Genomic DNA, 25,951 nt, shown 5'->3' with positions numbered 1-25,951 from the left:
TAAACAGATTTGTAAATTACTTCTATTAAAAAAAATCTTAATCCTTTCAGTACTTATGAGCTTCTGAAGTTAAGGTTGTTCTTTTCTGTCTAAGTGCTCTCTGATGACACGTGTCTTGGGAACCGCCCAGTTTAGAAGCAAATCCCCATAGCAAACCTCTTCTAAACTGGGTGGTTCCTGAGACACGTGTCATCAGAGATCGCTTAGACAAAAAAGAACAACCTTAACTTCAGAAGCTCATAAGTACTGAAAGGATTAAACAGATTTTTAAATTACTTCTATTAAAAAAAAATCTTAACTTTCTGGAGCCAGTTGATATATAAAAAAAATACATTTCCTGGATAACCCCTTTAAGTAAATATGTTTTTTGCAGGACAAGAGACACTTGTTGTATAAGAGAAGAGAATGGAGGTTCAATAGTTCGACTGAAGCTGTAAACCATTGGAAAAACTGCTGCCATTTAGCTAAGGCTATAAAAACTTGTAAACTCTGATTGTTAGCTTAAACTTTAAACACGACTATGGGATTCTACTAGGGAAATCATGTTTTATAATAAATGCCCCTTCCGTGAGCCTCCCACTGCCCTATCTTCAGCAGCAGATCAGCACACAAAAAGGAGAAGGCAGCAGCTTCTGCCCACCTACCTCTCTCTGCTAGAAGAGCTTAGAAGAACTTGGTGGAACAGCTTCTTGGATTCAGCTGTAAGGGTTTATAAATACATTTGCATATTAATACAGAGGAGTCGGAGTCTGAAGTACAAAAAACTGTGGAGTCGGAGTTGGAACATTTATCCACCGACTCCACAGCCCTGCTCTTGTGGAGTACTAATGTTTTCATATCAACTGGTGAAATACTACAGAGGAAGTTGTGTAGCCCTTTCCAGTCTGACCACAGTGCTTCCTCTGGAGCATACAGAAGCTGATAAGTACTGGAAGGATTAAGATTTTTAAATAGAAGTAATTTACAATAACTTATAACTTTCGGGCACCAGTTGATTTTAAAAGCATTTTTTTCCACTGAATTACTACATTAATTTCACGTGTTTGCTGCGGAATATCCGCAGCAATTTTGCTACCATTAACTTCTAAGGGTCAGCAGAAAATCCACACTAGAGGCAGATTTTCAGATTTTCCTTCGGACATTGAAGTCAATGGCAGCAAAATCTGCTGCAAATTTTCTGCAACAATTATGCTGCAGTAATTCTGCAGGTAATCTACCCGCATGATCGGACCCGAAAAACTTGTACCCTATCCACAGGGGATCACAGGATCCGACCATTGGAAACACCCCTCAATCAGACAGGTTGGCCAACTTGCTTTTTCTCAGTTTTGTCTTTGTAGAATAGGTCTGTGATGTTTACGATTTGCCTGTGGTTGGAAGTTTAAATAATTTTTGTCCTTGTCCTCAGACAGCTGTCAAATACATGAGACTGTAATGGATTCCACATTCCACATGGCTTTCATAGTGTGTTACATGTTATAAAGCTCTTGCTGCGAGGAACAACATTGGCGGAATGGTTTATGTCTGAAATATTCAAATGTCAACTATTACTACTACAGTCTCTCAAAGGGGTTGTGCGGCACAAGAACATATGTATAAGGGGTCAGACTTTGGCTAGTTATAGGTTGAGTGTGCATGTCCTGCCAGCCAAGACCTTACCATGATCCAGGTACTGTTAGAACTGCAGCAGGAGGGTTTTGCCACCATAAGTTCGGGCTGAATCCGGCCTGTCAGTCATGCCTAATAATGCCTGAATATGTGTGATTACATCCTGGAGGGCAGTGAATACTTCACTAGACTATCACGGATGGGTGGCAGGCCATCCAGACTTAAAGGGGTACTCCAGTGGGGAAAAAAAATTATATATTTTTTAAAACAACTTGTGCCAAAAAGTTATATAGATTTGTAATATACTTCTATTTAAAAATCTTAATCCTTCCAGTACTTATCAGCTGCTGTATGCTCCAGAGGAAATTCTTGCATGGTCGGTGTGACCCAGGTGGAAAAAAAAAAATTAGAAGCTGTATAAAGGGAAGAAATTGGTACACATACTCCTCCAGTCACCACTAATAAATTAGTCACCTGTAAAAATTTTGCCTGTTGTTTTATAGGAGAAATGTGGTGCTAAACTTTTAAGTTTCCCTGCTCCTGGGCTGCAAAAACTAAAAAAAATAAATAAATAAAAAAACTTTAACTCTCCTTCCTACATTCCCCATTGAGCCAGTATCGGCATCCCGTTCCTTTGGCGCTGCTTGGCTTCCTGCTTCTTAGGCTCGGAACGTCACACTGCAATGTCCTGCCTTGGCCGGTGGTAGGCTGAGTGCACTGTCATGTAAGGAGCCTGCCGACTCTCCTTACATCAGTAGTAAGGATCTACTTCCAAGGGATGGTGGGTCTCCATGGCGCTGACCAGGGACAGACATGTCAGGTCGGTATAAAGGGATTTTTATTAAAGTAATGCAACGCGTTGATGAAGCCACACAAGCGCGGTGAAATGCGTTGCATTACTTTAATAAAATCCCTTTATACCGACCTGACGTGTCTGTCCCTGGTCAGCGCCGTGGAGACCCACCATCCCTTGGAAGTCGATCCCTACTGCTATTCGCTTGGTTGGGAGGCAGCAGAGCGGGCCTTATCACTCACCCACGCTGACCTTTGTAGTGTGTGAGCTCACACAACCACCTGGGGTAAGAGGCTTTAACAAAAAATTTCTTTGCCACTTCCACCCGGGTGGTTTTACGTTATGGAGCGCTCTCTTGTTTTTACACTCTCCGTACATGACAGTGCGCTGAGCCTATCACTGGCCAAGGCAGACATTGCTGTGGCTGGCGATACGCAGACTGCAGTGTGACGTCAGCGTATAATACAATTTACAGTGAATTAAAGGAGAACTTCAGGATATAAAAACTTCTACCCTAGCCTAAGGATAGGAGATAGGTTCCAGATCGAGGGGGACCAACTGTTGGGACCCCGTAATTTCCTGTATTGGACCCCGGCTCTCCTCCTGAATGGGGAGTGTTGACTGCAACCCTCCGGCTCTCCCATAGAGCTGCATGTAGGGGGCGTGTCGGCCATCGCTTTGTGCGTTGCTCGACATGCCCCATTCATGAGCTGCCACACCATTCACTTGTGGGTTGTTGACCTCTGTTCTTATGATCTGTGAAGGTCCCAGTGTTCGGAGCCTCATCTGTGTACCAGTTATCAGGGGTGTGGAAATAAAAAAAAACAAAAAAAAAAAAAAACTACTTTGTCCAAGGGACTAAAGCGGAACACAATCTTCTTGTCCCTGATGATCACTTGTCCTGGTAGATAAAATAAATTCAACCAAAATAGTACAAAAATAAGGTCTTTAGTTTCTGCACTTAGTTTTTCCTCCTTGCCCTATAATACCATAACTCTTATTTTTCCATCTACAGACCCATATGAGGCTTGTTTTTTTTGCGGGAAAGTATACTTTGTAATGACACCTTTCATTTTTCCATAACTTATGCTCTGAAACAAAAAAAAATTATTTGTGAGGTGAAATTAAAAACAATGCAAATTTTGGGGTTTCCCTTTTTTTTTTTTGCCGTCCCATGCAAGTCTGCATCTGCTCCCACACCTCACATCGTCATTATGAAAAAAAAAAAAGGGGGGGGGGGAGGTCGGTCCAACTTTGCTTGCCCGATACAGGGCTAAATCTATTAAAAATTCACCTGCCCGGCGCCCAGAAACGACATGTCCCGGGCGTCGGGCGATAGGATTTCCACGTCCCTGAGTTATACTACCCTATTTTGTGAAGTTATACTACCCTAATTTGTAATCTTGGGATACCCCTTCTAAATTATAGGGGAAACTGGCCTTAAAGAGTGTGTATTTTCCTTTAATATCTTCCATTGTTGAATGATTGTTTAGACTGGCAAAAGAAAATGCCAGCAGAGCATTAAATTCTGGGCAGGTTCCTCAGCTGCTCTTTAGTCGACGCACCGCAACAGTAAATGGATTGATGGAATATATGTGGTCAGGAGCCAGCTGTACAGCAGTCTGCTCTAATTCACTCTCCAAATAGTTATGGATTATACGGTGCGGAGCTGATAGAACATGTTTGTCATCGTCTACTACAAGGTACGTGGAGGACAGGGCATGCTTTGCCTTGATGTCGCCGACTCAGCCCTTTTCTGTGGTTATGCAAGAGTTAAGACAGGGGACTTGTTACATAGCGCAGAATTTCCATATGAGTGCCTGCAAGAGTTTGGCTCTGGAAGGCAGGACTATTAATAGATATTCAGCAGCTTTGCTGGGCAGGTCTAGTTTTGGGAATCTAGCTGCCTTAACTTTGCACAGCCATTTCACCCCTACCGGATGGGGGATACTGGTTCTCTTCTTGGGTCTTGGGTGTTATTGGTTGGAAGAAACGGAGGAATTTTTGCAAACAATAGTTTTGTTGATATTCATGGGCAAAGATTGCAGAAATAATGATTGAGGATATCGGTAAGTAATATTATGGATTTATGTATTCTTGCCAGTTTAGATTAAAATATAATAAATATACAAAATATATGAGAATAAGAGTAGACCAGCCTGTTGTATACTATGTGCTACACATTACAGTTAACGGACGTGTAGTTTTGATGTACATATCCTATTCAGTGTCGGAGAAGATAAAGTTAGAGTAAACGCTTCTGTCTACAATTTACAAAAATGTAGAGGGGTCGTCTTGGCGGTGCCCCCCTCTTGCCCAGACACACAAGTTACACCTGTTTTAGGTTCATTTGAATGTCTTCTATTACAGTATGCGCTCTTGTTTATGTATGAAGGGTATAGGTCGCGCCTTGGGCACATTCCGGGACATAGCCTGCGCCGTAGCATTGGGCACCACTATATGTGCAGCAATGAACATCAAAGTTGTTTCTACTAAGGAATCTTCAGCTGTCGATAAGTAGAACTGATTTGCATAACATTAATTCATATACATCTTGCATACTCTTTAGTTCATGTGGGACTAGAAGAAAAGTAAAATTAGAACGTCTCTTGTGGTGTCACATTTGTTGGCAGATTGGCTGCTTATGTCAAAATAGCATCACGAAAGGAGAGCGTTTGAGATCAGTCAGCAAAATGCAGTGCGAGGAAACCATTCTTTATATGTAAGGGGCAGAAGAAATTCAAAACATGACCTTTCTTTCCCCTATGCGTTTACTGGCTGCTACAATTTGTAGGATGTCTAATAAGTTTGGGTGTTAATAAAGAAATAATACTATGTTGTCCATAGACCATGTTAACACACAATATTTACCGTATTTTTCGGCATATAAGACGCACCTAATTTTATAGGATAAAAATCTAGAAAATAAAGATACTGAACCAAATACAATGTAAAGTATAGGACAGTTATCTTCAACCTGCAGACCATCAGATGTTGCAAAACTACAACTCCCAGCATGCCCGGAGGCATGTTGGGAGTTGTAGTTTTGTAACATCTGGAGGTCCGCAGGTTGAAGACCACTGGTATAGGACCGCCGCTCCGGACCCGTCACCTCTCGTCACCGCTGCCCTAGATGTCGCCCTCCATCGCTGTCGCCGCGTCCCCGGGAGGGACCTTACCTGCCTCCTCGGTGTCTGCTCCATGCCGTGATCCCCTGCATGGCCGGTGCTCTCCGTCGCCGCCATGACGTCGCTACGCGCGCCGCTATGCACGCCCCTCCTATTGGATGACGGGACGGCGTGTGCGACGACGTGATGATGACTAAGGAGAGTGCCGGCCATGTAGGGGATCCTGGCACGGAGCAGACACCGAGGAGGCAGGAAAGATATCTCCCGGTGTCCTGTAAGCTGTTCGGGACACCACAATTTCACCGCGGCGGTCCCGAACAGCCCGACTGAAGTCGGGTTAGTGTTATTGTCGCTTCAGACGCGGCGGTCAGCTTTGATCGCCGCATCTGAAGGGTTGATGCAGGGCATCACCACAATCGGTGATGCCCTGTATTAGCCGCGGGTCCCGGCCGTTGATGGCCGCTGGGACCGCCGCCATAGGTGTGTATTCACCTTATAAGACGCACCAACTTTCCCCCCCCCCCCCCCCAGTTTTGGGGAAGAAAAAGTGCGTCTTATACGGCGAAAAATACGGTGGTTAGATATTTTACAACCATTTTCCAAAATCACAGCATAGCTGCACCTTTTTTTATTTATTTTTTATTTTTATTTTTTTACAGTGAATTCAGTGGGACCACAACACTGTACCACTATTTAAAGGAGTATTCCAGTGCAAAATAATGTATCCCCCCGGGATCTCCTTCACTTCTGCAGGAAGTGAAGTTTCGTCCCCAGTAGAAAGTCCCGGCAGACACGCCCCCTCCATGTATCTCTATGGGGTACATGGAGCGTCCGTGTCGGCCGCCCCGTCATGCGGGGACAGAGTGCCCCCTTTCCAGCATACTGCTGCGGCCCCGTCCAGGAGATCCCACGGGGGCCCCAGCGCCTTCGGATAGGGGATAAGTTTTATTGCACTACAGATCTCCTTTAATTGCCGTGTCTGAGCACAGCCGTAGGCATCGTAGTTAGCAGTAATGGTCCCAGCTATTTTTAGGATTGGTAATTGTTATTTTTTATAAGAATTATTTGTTCTGACCAATCTTCTCCTTTGGCTGGGAAATGTATCATATAGTCACTAGTTTTTAATACTGCAATTACGACTAGAATTCACAGCATATTGTTTGTTTGAGTGCCAGCGTACAGCACCGTATTGCACAAAAAAAGCAATAAGTGTAGAAATTGATAAATGTTGGTTAAATGGACACCAACAAAGGCTGCTGTTGTTTTTTAAAAACTCTTGTTGTGTCCTAGAGACGTTTTAGTTTTTTCCCTCCCACTAGCTGATGCTTTTCACCATATTGGGTACCTCTGCTTCTTTTCCCCCTTTTTTTGTTTGTTTTATTTTGATTGCAGACTTTTTTCTATGTTAAAATTTTCGGTAATAATGTACAGTCAATTGGAATTCTGCTCAAACGAGCTTTTCCAAATGTGAAACTTCATAGGTCGAACACAGAAATTGTCAGGTTTTCAACGAAAAAATGTCATTAAAGGTATTTGTATACATGTGTAGCCAATGGCTGATCTGTTTGTTGGGGGGTGTCCAATAACTGCTGACTAAACTGTAGAGACAGCTATGGATATGACATTTTGGCACAAATCTAACAATGATCTCATGTTTGCAGTGCCTGCCCATTGGACATTCATGTCTGTGATTGGGCGATAAGAATTGGGCTGGATGGATTGTAACAGGCTCGATCCTTTGTTACCAGCAAAATAAGCAGAGCTGGAAGTCTTAGGCTATGTTCACACCTGGTCCATTTCTGTGTATACACATTTTTGCCAGGCTCTTCTTTTGGGCTTACTGCCTAACTTGTTTTGCTTCTTATCACATTTAATCAATTTTAATACATAGATATAAATTGGATGAACAGTTAAGTCCCACCAGGAGTTTCCAGAGCAGAAATCATAGTTCTGCAGGCTGCGAGTTCAATTCTAGCCTTGTTCAGTCTGTAGAGATCTTGCTGTTGTAATTTCCATTCAGGGGAGTATATACTTTGCAGCAGAAGGACCTGTATTCTTGGTGAATAAAGAACAGTCTCAGAATGCAGTAAAACATGAATACTTACTAGAATTGCAGTTAAAGGGGTACTCCGGTGGAAAACCTTTTTTTTTTTTTTTTTTTTTTTTTTTAAATCAACTGGTGCCAGAAAGTTAAACAGATTTGTAAATTACTTCTATTAAAAATCTTAATCCTTCCAGCACTTATTAGCTGCTGAATACTACAGAGGAAATTATTTTATTTTTGGAACACAGAGCTCTCTGCTGACATCACGAGCCCAGTGCGCTCTGCTGACATCTCTGTCCATTTTAGGAACTGTCCAGAGCAGCTTATGTTTGCTATGGGGATTTTCTCCTACTCTGGACAGTTCTTAAAATGGACAGAGATATCAGCAGAGAGCACTGTGCTCGTGATTCAACAGAGAGCTCTGTGTTTCAAAAAGAAAATAATTTCCTCTGTAGTATTCAGTAGCTACTAAGTACTGGAAGGATTAAGATTATTTAATAGAAGTAATTTACAAATCTGTTTAAAGGTGTACTCCGGTGCTAAGACATCTTATCCCCAATCCAAAGGATAGGGGATAAGATGCCTTATGGTGAGGGTCCCGCCGCTGGGGACCCCCGTTATCTTTCACGCAACACCCCTTTACCATCAGCCCCCGGAGCATGTTCACTTCGGGTCTGATGACTGCCGTTCACAGGGACGGAGTATTGTGATGTCATGACCCCGCCCCTGTGTGACATCACGCTCCTCCCCCTCAATGCAAGCTTATGGGAGGGGCGTGACAGCTGTGGCGCAAAAAATGAGCCCTCATATATACCCATATATGGAAAAATAAAAAAGTTATAGGGGTCAGAAGATGACAATTTTACACATACTAATTTTGGTGCATGTAGTTGTAATTTTTTTTAAAGTAATAAAATAAAATAAAACCTATATAAATTAGGTATCCTTGTAACCGTATGGACCTACAGAATAAAGATAAGGTGTCATTGTTACCGAAAAGTGTACTGCATAGAATTGTAAGCCTCCAAAATTTTTTATTTATTTTCCCCACAAATATTTTTTTTTCAGTTTTTGCCGTAAATGTTGTGGTTACCGTATATACTCGAGTATAAGCCGGGTTTTTCAGCACGATTTTTCGTGCTGAAAACACCCCCCTCGGCTTATACTCGAGTGAACTCCCCCACCCGCAGTGGTCTTCAACCTGCGGACTTCCAGAGGTTTCAAAACTACAACTCCCAGCAAGCCAGGGCAGCCATCGGCTGTCCGGGCTTGCTGGGAGTTGTAGTTTTGAAACCTCCGGAGGTCCGCAGGTTGAAGACCACTGCGGCCTTCAACATCATCCAGCCCCCTCTCACCCCCTTTAGTTCTGAGTACTCACCTCCGCTCGGCGCTGGTCCGGTCCTGCAGGGCTGTCCGGTGAGGAGGTCGTCCGGTGGGATAGTGGTTCCGGGCTGCTATCTTCACCGGGGAGGCCTCTTCTAAGCGCTTCGGGCCCGGCCTCAGAATAGTCACGTTGCCTTGACAACGACGCAGATGCGTCGTTGTCAAGGCAACGGCTCTATTCCGGGCCGGAAGCGCGGAGAAGAGGCGCCCCCGGTGAAGATAGCAGCCCGGAACCACTATCCCACTGGACCACCTCCTCACCGGACAGCCCTGCAGGACCGGACCAGCGCCGAGCGGAGGTTGTAGTTGCTGGGAGTTGTAGTTTTGAAACCTCTGGAGGTCCGCAGGTTGAAGACCACTGAGGGCGAATGATGAGAAGAGGATGATGAAGGGGGGGTGTGGGGATGATGAAGGGGGGGTGTGGGGATGATGAAGGGGGGTGGGGATGATGACAAGGGGATGATGAAGGGGGGGTGTGGGATGATTACAAGGGGATGATGAAGGGGGGATGTGTGGGATGATAAGGGGATGATGAAGGGGGGATGTGTGGGATGATAAGGGGATGATGAAGGGGGGATGTGTGGGATGATTACAAGGGGATGATGAAGGGGGATGTGTGGGATGATAAGGGGATGATGAAGGGGGGATGTGTGGGATGATGACAAGGGGATGATGAAGGGGGGGATGTGTGGGATGATAAGGGGATGATGAAGGGGGGATGTGTGGGATGATGACAAGGGGATGATGATGAGGATGTTAATGACGGGTCTGGATGATGACAGGGGGGGATGAGGTATTTCCCACCCTAGGCTTATACTCGAGTCAATAACTTTTCCTGGGATTTTGGGTTGAAATTAGGGGTCTCGGCTTATACTCGGGTCGGCTTATACTCGAGTATATACGGTAAATGATTGTTGTCATTATAAAGTACAATTAGTGGTGCAAAAAATAAGCCCTCATATGGGTCTGTAGGTGCAAAATTTAAAGAATTATGATTTTTAGAAGGTGATGAGGAAAAACGAAAATGCAGAAACTGAAAAAACCCTGCGTCCTTAAGGGATTAATACTAGAGCAGTTTTGGCAGGATAGACATGGGAATGTCCCTTTCTTTATCGATTTTCATAAAAATTTGTTTAGATACTTTCTTTTTTCTATAAATCTGCCCTCACGAGACTATATTGGCCAAAGATTTACCTTTCTTATATATAAAACGAGGAGGTCTTTCAATAACCCCCAATACTTCATCACCGTATTTTTAACTAATTGGGCATGTTTATCATATGTAGACAGGTAAACAAAGTCCTCATTTCTTTTTTCTTTCCCCTTTTCTCTTTTTTTCCTCTCAACTGTTCTCCTGTACTTCATCACCTACCCTCCTAACTACATCTTCCCTATATCCTCTTTCCACTAACTTCTTGATGAGCATTTCTTTATTTTTCACATACTCCTCCACTAGACTGCATATCCTTCAGGCTCTTATAAATTGACTTTTAGGGATACCTTTGTATGTCTGAGGTGCATGACAACTCTGTCTTAATAATTATTTCTATCAGCCTCTTTCTTATACAGAGTAGATGCCAACGTAGTACCCTCTTTATATACCTTTTACGTCCAGATAATGGATCCTTTGGAGATCGAAAACTCAACTAATTTGTGGCATTGATTTAATGCCTCCACGTATTCATCCAACTCCTCACGTGGGCCTGTCCACAACACAAAACCATCATCCACATATCTTACCCATGTGGTGACATCATGGATACTGGATGGGAAAGAGAAAACAAATAACTCTTCAAATTTAGTCATAAAAATGTTAGCAAAACTGGGAGGCCACTGAGGACCCCATCGATGTACCTTGTAACTGTAAATAATAATCCTCACCAAAACGAAAAAAAAAAAAAAAATATTGTTAGTATCATCTCCAAAAGATCCATTGAAAATCTGATTTTAGAATGATCGGGCATCTTTCAATTCTTCTCACTTCCCTTCAGCCCTTCTCACTGCCCAGCAGCCCTTCATCTGTCGGTATGTTTGTAATTATCCGGCATAATGAGGAGTGTCTGGTGGGTCCAGATTGTCAACCTTGGGTGATTTGTATGTTTTTACACTTTTTTAACTAATTATACTTTGTAATGACATTAGTCATTTTACCCAAAAATCTACGGTGAAACGGGAAAAAAAATCAATGTGCGACAAAATTGATGAAAAAACACTACTTTATAAGTTTTGGGGGCTCCCGTTTTTATGCAGTACATTTTTCGGCAAAAATGGCACCTTATCTTTATTCTGTAGGTCCATACAGTTAGAATGATACCCTACTTATATAGGTTTGATTTTGTATTACTTCAGAAAAAATCATGAATACATGCAGGAAAATGTATACGTTTAAAATTGTCATTTTAACTTTTTATTTTTCTGTGTTCAGGGCGCTATGAGGGCTCATTTTTTGCGCCGTGATCTGACGTTTTAGCGGTACCATTTTTGTTCTGATCAGACTTTTTGATCACTTTTTATTCATGGTATAAAAAGTGGTATAAAAAGTGATCAAAAATGCGCTATTTTGGACTTTGGAATTTTTTTGCGCGTATGCCATTGAACGTGCGGTTTATAAAGCAGTATATTTTTTATAATTCGGACATTTCTGCAAGCGGCGATACCACATATGTTTATTTTTATTTACACAGTTTTTTTTTAATTCTTGGAAATGCCGGTTGATTCACACTTTTATTAGGGGAAGGGATAATTGAAAGGGTTAATGATTTTTTTTTTTTTACACTTTTCTTATGCCATATTATAGCCCCCAGGGGGGGGGGGGGGGCTATAACATTGCATTTACTGATCTTTAACACTGATTGATGCATCCCCATAGGAATGGATCAATCAGTGTTTTCAGCGATTGATTGCTCAAGCCTGGATCTCAGGCTTGAAGCATTCATTCGGTCATCGGACTGCAGGAAGGGAGGTAAGAGCTACAGCCGTTCGGGATGCCGCGGCGATCCCGAACAGCTCCCTGAGCTAGCCGGGCACTTTTACTTTAGTTTTTAGCCGTGCGGCTCAGCTATTAGCGGCGGGCCCGCCGCGATATGATGCGGGGTCGGTCACCGTGTGACCCAGCGTTATATCGCAGGACCGGGACTCAGGGCGTAAGTTTACGCCCTGGGTCCTTAACAGGTTAAAGGGGTATTCCAGGATTTATTTTTTATTTGACTATGCTACAGGGGCTGTAAAGTTAGTGTAGTTCATACTATAGTGTCTGTACCTGTGTGTGACAGTTTTCTCACAATTCTGTGATTTTTCGACCCAATATTTATCTTTAACAGCATACAAAATTACTCTAGTGACATCACTAGTCAGACGATCAGAGGGAGTCTGTCCTGCTCCAATGGGTGGAGCGACCGCTGGGTGAGAGAGATCATTTTGCAACAGCTGTAGGCACCCTGATAAGAAAACACTGGTGTATTGCATTGAAGGGATCACAGCTGTATTACAATGGGAGGGAGGAAAAGTGACCTCATACTTACAAACTATGGAACTATGGGATGTGTAGTTTAGAGAACGAAATTCAACAGGAAATACCCAGTTCTGGCATGTACGTACTATTAAAATCACCCTATAGGGGAAAACCCCTTAAATGGTGTTTTCCAGTGAAAACCCATTAATGGCCTAGCCTCAGGATAGGCCACCAATAGCTCTGCTCCCATTTATTTCAATAAGGGCTGCACCCCCATATAGTGTAGTAACAGTGCCACCACTATACAGTGTATGGAGCTAAGGCTTCTGGCCCCATACATAATTTACATCAGACATCTCTGCTGATTAGAGCAGCTGATCGTCGGGGATTCCAGTTGTCTGCCCCCGCCGATCTGTTAAGGATAGGCCATCAACGAGTTTTCCCTAGAAACCCCTATATGGCACATCTGTGTTTATATTCTAACATATATATATTTTTTTTGTCCTTGTGTAATTGTGAGTTGTTTTAAAATATCTTCATTTGCACAGCTTCTACCGCTTACAGAAAAGTAATGTGAATTGTTATGTGGTGTCCTTGCTTTGTGGGAAAGCATATATTGCTGTCGGCTATAGCTGTCTGGGAGAGAAATGCTTCATTGTGTTTAGGACTTGTATTGTCTGCATTGTTATGAGGGAAGCTGGGTCTCTGTGAGAGCTGGGATACTGCCACATATGGTGATGTATTGTCTTCCAGAAAAACAATGCAGATGTGTTAATTTTTATCCCTGTAATGCAGGCTTTCCCAACCAGTGTGCCTCCAGCTGTTGCAAAACTACAACTCCCAGCATGCCCAGACAGCCAAAGGCTGTCTGGGCATGCTGGGAGTTGTAGTTTTGCAGCAGCTGGAGGCATACTGGTTGGAAAACACTGCTGTAATGAAAATTGGACTTATTGTCTTACACAGTCCGATCACTGCTGACAGAGGGGGAGACCCATCAAAACCTGTAGGGGAAGATTGGTGCAGTTGCCCATAGCATCCAATCAGATTGCTTCTCCCATTTTTTTTTTTTTTAATTATTATTTTTTTTAAATAGTTTTATATTAAAGTTTTTCAAGTAATAACAGGGATACAAGCATGAAAAGCCTCGGTGAGAGGCGACACAAATCATAAACACTTCTTGATTAGTCATGAGGTTACATGACCAATGATAGCATCCCGAGAAAAACATAAAAAGGGAAGGGGTAACTTTATAATGGATAACAACGTAAAACATCATAGTGGTAAGCATACTTCCTATGCCTTAAAGGCGAAACCAATATCAAGTTTGTCATATTTCCTATTTGGAAGCAAAAGCTATGTGTAGGGGAGGTACTATATCTGCGCAGAGAAATATGGTCATGTGGAAGTCCGTAACCTAGCATTGTGAGTGGGTGAATTCGGATGTGGTTGGAGATAAGTGAGAGACTGAGCAAGTGAAGCTAAAGTGGGTATGAGTATGTAACAATCAGGGACAGAAAGCAAGAAAAGGTTTATATGTCTTTGCAGTGTTTTGATTGAATCCAGCGCTGCCAACGGTTTTGGAAAAATTGGTAACTACCAGCTCCCAATGTCATAACTTTTTCCTAAGAATAGGTAGTGTTGATCTTAGCTATTAGGTGATCAATAATGGGAACATCAGTGGACTTCCAATTGCTATCTATAGCTATTTTTGCTAGGATGCACACTATACAATAAATTTCAGATGACGTGGAAGTGTGTGTAGGTGGATGAATAATAAGACAGAATGCGGCGACCGCGAGGTGGGGGGCGGAAGTGGGGTCACAGCCCAAGAGGTCACACAGTCATTTTTAATAAGAAGTCCAGAAGGGTCTGATCGCCGCCTGACACATCCATGAAATGTGATCAAAGGAACCTTGTGAGCCACAGCTTTGTCAGCATAGGTGAGAGGTACCCGGGTAAATATCCGACAATTTATCTGGGGTGTAATACCAGCACAGCGTGGTTTTAAACACAGATGCTATGTGAGAGGAGCATTGAAAAGAGGCGTGCAGAGTTTTAAATGCCCGTTGCCAATCTTCAGTTGAGAATTCTAGACCCAAATCTCTTTCCCAGTGTCTCAGTGGATAGGATTTGGTGAAAGAATTAGACCTCAGTAGGTTGTTATACCAAGGTTTTAGACCTTTAAGTGGGGAAGCTAACAGCCGAATTGCTGAATAGTTCAGAGGGTCATTTGATAATTGTAATTTATGTAGAAAATGACTGATCTGCAAGTATTTGTAAAAGTCTGTGGAAGGGAGGTGGTAAGTTATGGATATCGTTTGGAATGTATTCAAGGTATGGTCGGAGTATAGATCTTTCAGTTTTGTAATGCCTTGTGAGATCCAAAATCTCACATCTAGGTCTGGTACCGAAGCTCGCAAGAAGAACGGAAGGTCTTCACTGAGAGCAATGCCCGAGGGTAGTGTGTTTTTAACATAAGTAACCCAGGCAGCGTAAGAAGCCTGTATAAGGAACTATGAATATGTGGGGTAGAGATCTTCCAAAATGGAAGATATGAGGTCTTTAGCAAAAGTAAGGGGACATGGAGGAGTTTTCTATGTCTACCCAAGATAGGTCGGGAGAGCTGCCCCACCAATGCCTTTAGCATTGAAACCGGTGTTGCAATGTAATAAAAATAGAAAATAGGCGGAACCCAAGCCATCATTGAATTTTGTTTTGGTAAGCATGCTTGTGGATAGTCTCGGTCGTCCACCTACCCATATCAACGAGGAAAGGAGAGAGTTAGCTTTAGAAAAAAAGGTAGGAGTAAGGGAGATAGGAAGGGTGCGGAAGAGGTACAGAAATTTAGGAAGCAAAAAAAATCTTGAAAGATGCCACTCTGCCAACCCAAGAGATATCTGAAGATGCCATTCTGGGAACTCTGCAGTTATGGGTGTCAGTAGAGGTTCATAATTTGCCTCATACAGAGATTTATGTGGATACGAGAGCATAATGCCCAAATACTGCAGATGGTCAGACCTCCAGTCAAAGGGGTATGCTGTTTTTAGAGACTTTAGTGTATGTAGAAGGAGGTTAACTGGAAGGGCTTGTGTTTTCATTTCGTTGAGATGATAATAAGAGAGTTTGCCAAACTGCAAGAAATTGTCCATCACCACAAGTAATGAAGTAAGGGGGTCAGTAAGTGACAGGATCGCGTTGTCTGCATAAAGAGAGATAACGTGAGATCTGCCACCTATGTTTACGACGGAAATTTTAGGATCTGAGCGGATAAGTTGTGCCAGAGGTTCCATGGACAATATATACCGCAAGGGGGATAGGGGGCATCCCTGTCGGGATCCGTTTATCAAAAAAAGGTCAGATAATGAACTATTAGCCAGCACACGGGCAGATGGGTAGGAGTAAAAGGCAGAGAAGGCCCCGACAAAACCCATGTGGCTGAGGACCGAGAAAGCATAAGACCACTGGAGGAGATTGAACGCCTTCTTGGCCTCCAGCGCTACCAACGAGGCGGGAAGATTATTTAGTTCAAGGTGGGACATCACATTCAACAGGCAGCTAGTGTTGTCTGAAGCTTGGTATCCGGCAACAAACCCAGCCTGATCCATGTTGATTAGCGAGGGAAGAACCAGGGAGAGGCGGGTTGCTATGCGTTTTGCAAAAATATGTCTTGGTTTAAAAAAGATGTCGGTAATTTTGCGGTAAGTCAGGTGATTTACCCGGCTTAGGGTAACTATAGTGGCTTGGAGATTTTCAGCAGGGAGGGAGCCTGGGGAAATAGCCGCCTGACAAAAATCTCGAAGGTGGGGTGCCAATAATTCCCTAAATTGTTTTATAAGTGTTAACAAAGCCGTCAGGGCCTGGGGCCTTGTCTGAGGGAAATGAGTTAATAGTGTGGAGGACTTCTTCGAGCGTAACATGTTCATTTAAGTGAGAGAGTTGCTCTGGAGATAAGGTTGGGAGATGTAATCGGGTTAAGTATTCCTGGGTGATGGTGGGAAGATCGGGCGGGTGGGGACAGTGTCTCGAAGGTTATAAAGGTGCGTGAAAAATGTTTTAGACCCGTTTGCAATATCTGTTGGGGTGTAGAGACTGTCATTTGTTATAGGGTGCATAAAGTATGGGATTTGAGACCGAAGTTGGTGTTTTTTTCAGACCATTGGCAAGGAGTTTTTCGGCTTTATTGTTTTGGGAATAGTATTTTGCTTGTAGTTTGTGATATGATTTCTCATAAGACGAGAGTAAGAGACATTGTAAGTCACGCCAAACGGCAGAGACGGCAGCTGTGTGGGCAGAGGAAGGGGCAAATTGATTGAGTTGCTCAGCTTGATGAAGATTTTTCGAAGTATCTTCCATTAGCTGCATTTGCTATTTTTTCAGAATCGATCTGTACTTGATACAACAGCCTCTTATAACTGCCTTGTGGCAATTTCAGAGGAGGACGGGGGTCAGTGACTGAATCACTATTTATGGCAAAGTATTCGGTTAGGTCAGTAGTCAGTTGTTTAGCATATGTGGAGTGAGACCAAAGAAATGAGTTGCTACACCATGTGTAGGAAAGGGGAAAAGATGTGTTGTCATTGAATTGTAGCGTTACGGCCGCATGGTCCGACCGTTTGATAGGTTCGATGGTGGATTTGACGGAGTGAGGCACGGATATACTTATCAATCAGGAACATGTCGATCCAGGAGTATGTGGTGTGAACTCCAGAGATAAATGTGTATTCCCTCTCAGATGTGTGATGAATTCTCCAGATATCGTAGAGACCTTCTTACCATAAGAAGGTGAAGAGGAAGGTAAGCAGGAGGTAGAGTTGCAATCAGAGATGCTTAGGCCTGTGTTGTTGATGGTGCAGCGTAGAATTACATACCGACCTTGCGTGTGTGCTATGATTTCCTGTTGGGCAAATGAACAGCGATCAGAACCCCCCTGGATTTTGTGCTAAAATGAGAATGAAAGACATTTTGATAAACAGTGTGATTGATCCTGTGAGCATCTTTAGCTAGAAGAGGAGTCTCTTGGGCGAATAAAATATCGCAACCCAATGACTGTGCTTCCCTCCAGAGATGCGAGCAATTGTGTGGAGCGTTCAAGCCATTCACATTTATGCTAGGTATGGTAATTACTATGACTTACTAAATAAAATAAAAAAAATTGCTGCATACAGTAGATAGTAACCAAGTTGAGGAAGAAAGGGCGCACCTCCCAGCCAGCATGCGCCTGTCTTACTGAAATAGATAATGCACCAGATATTTCACATAGAGGACATTATCACTTGTGCATAAAGAACTAAAAACATAAATAGAACCAAGGAAAATGATAACGCACAGGATTTAGAATCACCCATCCACGTATGGGGGTCAGTGTCCACTCTGAAGGCGTAACGCCACCATGTCAGAGCCCGCACGGACAGGAAAGAGGTGTAACTGCCATTAAAGGAGTCAAGCTACAGACCAGTCCTTCTCCAGATGAGATTGGTGGGGTTGTTACGGAAATGAGATGCCCCACGATTTGAGCAGGGAGACTCCTTCTTCAGGGAAGTGCACTACATGCAGAGAGTCCTCATGCCGGATTAATAGGTGCACAGTGAAACCCCAGCGAAAAGGGATTTTTCGGTCAGTGTAGAGCTGTGGTGACAGGCAGTTGTCCTGCATGCTTGAAGTGTAGCTGCGGAGCGATCTGCATACACTGTTATGTGGTGAAATAGTGCAGGGAGTCCATCATTATACCTGGTGTACTCCATCAATCGCTCCTTGATGTCAAACAGAGTCAGAGTCCTCCAGATGTTTCGGACGTGGAATCCGTTGCGCCCGGTCTATTTCCAGATCTCGGTGTGTGCATGAGGGGAGGGCAGCTTTAAGCAGGGAGCGCACATAATCTGGGATATCAGTGGGAGCCACTGATTCAGGGATGCCACTTAGTTTTACATTATTACGGTGGCTCCTGTCCTCCAAATCTGCCACTTTTGCTTTAACTTGTCAAGGACCAAGGCCGTGCGCTATTAACCCTTTAGTGAAACTAAACTACCCCCTGGCTAGCTCAGGGGGCTGTTTGAGACCGCCGCGGTGAAATCGCGGAATTCCGAACAGCTGTAGGACTCGAGGAGGGTCCCTTTACCTGCCTCCTGGTGTCCGATCGCCGAATGACTGCTCAGTGCCTGAAATCCAGGCATAAGCAGTCAAGCGGCAGAATCATCGATCAATGGTTTCCTATGAAAAACCATTGATCAATGTAAAACATCAGTGTGTGCAGTGTTATAGTCCCCTAGTGGGAAAAAAGTTAATAAAGATCATTTAAGCCCTTCCCTAATAAAAGTTTGAATCACCCCCCTTTTCCCATTTAAAAAACAAAACAAAAACTGTGTAAATAAAAATAAACATACGGTATGTGGTATTGCCGCATGCGGAAATGTCCGAATTATAAAAATATATAGTTTATATGAATAAAAAGCGATCAAAAAGTTTGATCAATACAAAAATGGTACTTCAGATTATGGCGCAAAAAATTAGCCCTCATACCGCCCTGTATGTGAAAAGATAAAAAAGTTATAATGGTCAGAACATAACAATTTTAAACATATAAATTTTCCTGCATGTAGTTATGTTTTTTTCCAGAAGTACGACAAAATCAAACCTATATAAGTAGGGTATCATTTTAATCGTATGGACCTACAGAATAAAGATAAGGTGTAATTTAGCGAAAAATGTACTACGTAGAAACGGAATCCCCCAAAAATTACAAAATTGTGGGGTTTTTTTTCAATTTTGTCACACAATGATTTTTTTTTTTTTCCCTTTTCATCGTAGATTTTTGGGTAAAATGACTGATGGCATTACAAAGTAAAATTGATGGCACAAAAAATAAGCCATAATATGGATTTTTAGGGGCAAACATTGAAAGAGTTAGGATTTTTAAGGTAAGGATGAAAAAATGAAAGTGCAAAAAGGGAAAAAACCATGGGCCTTAAGGGGTTAAGGGCGGTAATAATATGTTATTGTGAGAGTCTACAAAGGAGTTGTAGGAATCGGCAAATTCCCCAAATTTCACTTCAAGATGATCCATTCTATCTCCCAGCTCAGTAACAGCAGACTGTAAGGGGTTAACCACCTGTTGCATATCATGAAGAAATGTGGATTGCAGTAGCATATCTTTCATTGTAGCATCTGTTAGTTGCTGAACAGTGACAGTGAGGTCAGCTAGTAAGTCTCCTTTTGTCATGGAGAGTAAGGTAAGTAATTCATCTTGTCTTACCTCCATGTCTGGAGTGGCAGAGGCCCTTCTTTGTGGTAGTAGTGGCGAGGCAGAAAATGGCGAGCTTGCCTGTGAATAAGAAGACGCCCCTGGGGAGGATCGGTTATCATGATGGCTGTGGAAGTCTCCTTGTTCATCAGCCCGCTGTAGCAGAGTTGCAGCACCGGAAAGGTCATCGGCGTTGTGCTTTACCTGGGAGAGATGTAACTCCGGGTCTGATGTAGAGCTGTGGCAGGCAGCTGGTGAGGAAGAGCTGCGGCTGGTTGCAGGGAGACGGGGCTGATGAAGAAGTGCCGGCAACATTTTGGAAAGCAGCAGGGCTGGGGGCAAAGCTGAATTTTTGTCAATGATCCATGGCGCCCAGGCTTTCGCCGTTTCACCAGCATGGTGAGCAGACGTTTAGGGACCAAGCAGCGGAGAATCGTTCAGCAGTAAGCTGGATAAAGGTCGCTTTACCAGGCTGGCATGCAGAGCTCCTCTAGCGCATGACCATCCGCCTCTGCACCCAGGCCACGCCCCCACTTCAATTTTTTTTAAATGCCCCCGAGAAATAGAAGAAACAATCTGGTTGCTATGGACAACTTCACCACTCATCCTCTACACAGGTTTTGAGAAGTCACCCCTTTAGTTCTACTTAAAGGGGTACTCCACTGGCCAGCATGGAACTAAATGTTCTGAACGCTGTTTGCGCTGCGGGGATCGTCCACGCCCCCTCGTGACATCACAGCCACACTCCCTCAATGCAAGTTTATGGCGGGGGCGTGAACACCGCAGCGCGAAAACAGCGTATGGAAAACTTAGTTCCACGCAGGCCAGTGGAGTACCCGTTTAAAGTGTACCTGACTTTAAAAAAACATACAAAAAAACTATAAAAAAAAAAAAACTCTCCTCACGACCAAGTTTAAAAGTTTTAACCCCATAGACTTTTGTCTCGCTGACTTATATATATATATATGTTTGGCTCTTCTCCTGACTCATTCTAGCGATCGTTCAGACCCAAACTGATCCGAATTTTTTACATGTCTCTTTAACACATCAAAAGTTTACATTTAATTACAATAGGTTGTGTGTTCAGTTATTTTGTTCCATACATATATATTTAACACCGTTAAATTTGTTACCCAATAATTAAACAGTCATTGAACACGGCAAAAGCACATTCTAAAGAATCAGAACTCTATCCCAACAAGACCATCCTAACAGTTTTTATTAACGTGTTTTGTTTTATTTTTTTAACAGACCAAAAACATGGCAAGAACGGGAAAAAGGGAGGCCTGTCTGGCAGCTCCTTCTTCACCTGGTTCATGGTTATCGCTCTGCTTGGGGTTTGGACATCAGTCGCTGTTGTGTGGTTTGACCTCGTAGACTATGAAGAATTTCTTGGTAAGATTGCTGGCTATTTGGTTCTTTTATCATTTTTCCATTTTTATTTTTTTTATCAGATAATGAACTTAAAAAATAATGACCAACATGTCAGTGAACTTATATAAATTTTGATTTATTGTTAAATTACTATTTTAGTGTATAATGTTTAATGTTTTACTACTCTTAGTTTGTTGGTGCTGTGGGAGTTAGTGTTATTTATGTGTCATTCCATTTAGCATGCCCATGCAATAATACACAATTTAATATCTAATATTTAGGTAAAGTTGATGATTTCTCTCTGGTTATATGTACTGTATATACATATTTCTATATTTTTATCACGCATGCAGCCAAGGCAAAGGATTTCCGTTATAACTTGTCAGAGGCTCTACAAGGTAGGATTGCTTAGCGAGAACGCCATATACCGTATATACTCGAGTATAAGCCGAGTTTTTCAGCACGATTTTTCGTGCTGAAAACACCCCCCTCGGCTTATACTCGAGTGAACTCCCCCACCCGCAGTGGTCTTCAACCTGCGGACCTCCAGAGGTTTCAAAACTACAACTCCCAGCAAGCCCGGGCAGCCATCGGCTGTCCGGGCTTGCTGGGAGTTGTAGTTTTGAAACCCTACGGAGGTCCGCAGGTTGAAGACCACTGCGGCCTTCAACATCATCCAGCCCCCTCTCACCCCCTTTAGTTCTGAGTACTCACCTCCGCTCGGCGCTGGTCCGGTCCTGCAGGACTGTCCGGTGAGGAGGTGGTCCGGTGGGATAGTGTTCCGGGCTGCTATCTTCACCGGGGAGGCCTCTTCTAAGCGCTTCGGGCCCGGCCTCAGAATAGTCACGTTGCCTTGACAACGACGCAGATGCGTCGTTGTCTAGGCAACGGCTCTATTCCGGGCCGGAAGCGCGGAGAAGAGGCGCCCCCGGTGAAGATAGCAGCCCGGACCACCTCCTCACCGGACCACCTCCTCACCGGACAGCCCTGCAGGACCGGACCAGCGCCGAGCGGAGGTGAGTACTCAGAACTAAAGGGGGTGAGAGGGGGCTGGATGATGTTGAAGGCCGCAGTGGTCTTCAACCTGCGGACCTCCGGAGGTTTCAAAACTACAACTCCCAGCAAGCCCGGACAGCCGATGGCTGCCCGGGCTTGCTGGGAGTTGTAGTTTTGAAACCTCTGGAGGTCCGCATGTTGAAGGCCGCAGTGGTCTTCAACCTGCGGACCTCCGGAGGTTTCAAAACTACAACTCCCAGCAAGCCCGGACAGCCGATGGCTGCCCGGGCTTGCTGGGAGTTGTAGTTTTGAAACCTCTGGAGGTCCGCAGGTTGAAGACCACTGAGGGCGAATGATGAGAAGAGGATGATGAAGGGGGGGGGGGGTGTGGGGATGATGAAGGGGGGTGGGGATGATGAAGGGGGGGGGGTGTGGGATGATTACAAGGGGATGATGAAGGGGGGATGTGTGGGATGATAAGGGGATGTGTGGGATGATGACAAGGGGATGATGAAGGGGGGATGTGTGGGATGATAAGGGGATGTGTGGGATGATGACAAGGGGATGTGTGGGATGATGACAAGGGGATGATGAAGGGGGGATGTGTGGGATAAGGGGATGTGTGGGATGATGACAAGGGGATGATGAAGGGGGGATGTGTGGGATGATAAGGGGATGTGTGGGATGATGACAAGGGGATGATGAAGGGGGGATGTGTGGGATGATGACAAGGGGATGATGAGGATGTTAATGACGGGTCTGGATGATGACAGGGGGGGATGAGGTATTTCCCACCCTAGGCTTATACTCGAGTCAATAACTTTTCCTGGGATTTTGGGTTGAAATTAGGGGTCTCGGCTTATACTCGGGTCGGCTTATACTCGAGTATATACGGTATGTACTTTTTTGTATTCTTTTTTTTTTTCCTTTTAAGTAGACTTACAGGCCTGCTTTAGAACCAAACCTTTATTTTTGTTCCGCTCCCAAAAATATTTTTTTTGATTTTTTTACCATTTCTAACAAGATGGCAGCTAAATTACTACATCATTTTTGTTTAATTTTCTGCATTCCATTTTAAATTTTATAATTTGGTTCTTTTTTTCTGTAAAGCAGAGCCAAGTGTTGTTCTCTCATGACTGAATTATAGACTTCCTGTAGAGCCATTTTTCTGCAAGTGAGTAGGAAGACAGTGCTCAGTTGAGCACTTCTCCCCATATATTTTAGCAGTTGGTGAGGGTCTGGGCACTCGGCACCCCACTGATGAAGACTCCAAATATGTCTCTCAATAGTAACTTAAAAATAGAAAAATAAAAAAAAGTTTTCAGTAAGTGTTTTATAGTAATATAAAAACCAGCTCTTGCCCCTCTCAGGCTCAGACGTGCACGGATAGCCTTGTAATCCATTTGAAAAGAAGATGGTCCAGCAGTGGGATTATTCGCCTTAATGGAAAACTGTCAGCCTGTTCACCCACACTAAACCCAATACACTGGGTTATAGTGTGGGTGTACAGGAGTCCAATGAGGGGTAACTTAGTTAAATACAGTCATGGCCGTAAATGTTGGCACCTCTGAAATTTTTCTAGAAAATGTATTTCTCACAGAAAAGGATTGCAGTAACACATGTTTTGCTATACACATGTTTATTTCCTTTGTGTGTATTGAAACTAAACCAAAAAAGGAGGGGAAAAAAGCAAATTGGACATAATGTCACACCAAACTCCAAAAATGGGCTTGATAAAATTATTGGCACCCTTTCAAAATTGTGGAAAAAATAAGATTGTTTCAAGCATGTGTTGCTCCTTTTAACTCACCTGGGACAAGTAACAGGTGTGGGCAATATAAAAATCACACCTGAAAGTAGATAAAAAGGAGAGCAGTTCACTTAGTCTTTGCATTGTGTGTCTGTGTGTGCCACACTAAGCATGGACAACAGAAAGAGGAGACTAGAACTGATGACTTGAGAACCAAAATTGTGGAAATCTATTAATGATCTCAAAGTTACAAGTCCATCTCAAGAGATCTAGATTTGCCTTTGTCCACAGTGCACAACATTATCAATAAGTTTGCAACCTATGGCACTGTAACTAATCTCCCTTGGCGTGGACGGAAGAGAAAAATCGATGAAAGGTGTAAATGCAAGATAGGTCGGATGGTGGATAAGCAGCCCCAAACAAGTTCCAAAGATATTCAAGCTGTTCTGAAGGCTCAGGGAGCATCAGTGTCAGCACGAACTATCAGTCGACACTTAAATGAAATGAAACGCTATGGCAGGAGACCCAGGAGTACCCCACTGCTGACACAGAGACATAAAAAGCAAGGCTACATTTTTGCCAAAATGAACTTGAGTAAGCCAAAATCCTTCTTGGAAAACGTTTTGTGGACAGATGAGACCAAGATAGAGCTTTTTGGTAAATAAAGCACATCATTCTACTGTTTACCGAAAACGGAATGAGGCCTACAAAGAAAAGAACAGAAATATGGTGCAGTGAAATATGGTGGATGTTCAATGATGTTTTGCTGCCTCTGGTACTGGTTGTCTTGAATGTGTGCAAGGCATCATGAAATCTGAGGATTACCAACAGATTTTGGGTCACACTGTACAGCCCAGTGTCAGAAAGCTGGGTTTGCATCCAAGATCTTTGGTCTTCCAGTAACCCCAAACATACATCACCTAGAAATGGATCGCAACAAAGCGCTGGAGAGTTCTGAAGTGGCCAGCAATGAGTCCAGATCTAAATCCCATTGAACACCTGTGGAGATTTCTTTAAATTGCTGTTGGGAAAAGTCGCCCTTCCAATAAGAGAGACCTGGAGCAGTTTGCAAAGAAAGAGTGGTCCAACATTCCGAATGAGAGGTGTAAGAAGCTTATTGATGGTTATAGAAAGTGACTGATTTCAGTTATTTTTTCCAAAGGGTTTGCAACCAAATATTAAGGGTGGCAATAATTTTGTCTAGCCCATTTTTGGAGTTTGGTGTGAAATTATGTCCAATTAGCTTTTTTTTCCCTCCTTTTTTTGGTTTAGTTCCAATACACACAAAGGAAATAAACATGTGTATAGCAAAAACATTTGCTACTGCAATCCTTTTCTGTGAGAAATACATTTTCTAGAAAAATTTAAGGGGTGCCAACATTTACAGCCATGACTGTACCTCCTTTTGAATTAAGTTTCAGGCCACAACTTGATATGTTCCCTTGGCGGTGGTGTTGTGTGTAGTGGCCATTTTTTCTTTGGTGTAGCCCATTGCAGAGGGGCTTACCCTAACCGCAAGGGTGCTGTTGAGCTTCTGGGCTGCCCCCCTGCACGTTCTGTTTTGCAGCAGCACAGATCAGTGGGCAGTACTGCACTTCATACTATGACCAATGAAGAGGTCACCATTAAGTGGTAAGTGGGCTTAGGGTGTGTTTAAATTACATTTTGAACCTGATCTGGCTATGGGGAGTGAAACACGGGCACTCCCGTATCCCTCCAGTGGGGATCAAATGTTTGGGCACCCCAGGTAAAAATGTTTATTAAAGTGGATAAAGAAGCCAAGGAAAGATGGGAAAAATCTCCAAAAGGCCTCAAATTACAGATTAGACATTCTTATGTCAACAAAAGTTAAATTTTATTTCCATAATTTACACTTTAAAAAATAACAGAAAAAAAAATGGCGTCTGCAAAAGTTTGGGCACCCTGCAGAGTTAATATCTTGTACTGCCACCTTTGGCAAGTATCACAGCTTGTAAACACTTCTTTTGTAGCCAGCCAAGAGTCTTTCAATTCTTGGTTGAGGTATCTTTGCCCATTCTTCCTTACAAAAGTCTTCCAGTTCTTTGATATTTCTGGGCTGTCTGTCACGCACTGCTCTTTTAAGGTCTCCATAGATTTTCAATTATGTTGGATTTCACGAGATTGTGAAGGCCATGGCAAAACCTTCAGTTTACACCTCTTGATGTA

The 25,951-nt window shown here is 43.3% G+C and overlaps 1 protein-coding gene across 5 annotated transcripts in view; it reads left to right on the top strand.

Annotated features, from left to right (window-relative positions):
- ASPH (aspartate beta-hydroxylase) overlaps nucleotides 1-25,951 on the top strand; it is a 193,660-nt gene that overhangs the window by 29,254 nt on the left and 138,455 nt on the right. For 3 of the 5 annotated variants that reach the window (XM_056522027.1, XM_056522025.1, XM_056522023.1), the window contains 2 exons: nucleotides 20,896-21,039; nucleotides 21,372-21,416. In XM_056522027.1, the coding sequence (XP_056378002.1) occupies nucleotides 20,961-21,039; nucleotides 21,372-21,416 (124 nt within the window). In that variant the 5' untranslated portion in view covers nucleotides 20,896-20,960. Of the gene's footprint in view, nucleotides 1-4,314; nucleotides 4,471-20,895; nucleotides 21,040-21,371; nucleotides 21,417-25,951 lie in introns of those variants that run through there. The other 2 variants (XM_056522024.1, XM_056522026.1) reach the window with 2 other exon arrangements.

Source organism: Hyla sarda, chromosome 5 (assembly GCF_029499605.1).
Source record: "Hyla sarda isolate aHylSar1 chromosome 5, aHylSar1.hap1, whole genome shotgun sequence".
Classification (NCBI taxonomy): domain Eukaryota; kingdom Metazoa; phylum Chordata; class Amphibia; order Anura; family Hylidae; genus Hyla; species Hyla sarda.
Note: the sequence above shows the minus strand (reverse complement) of the source record. Positions and strands in the feature narration are given on the sequence as shown.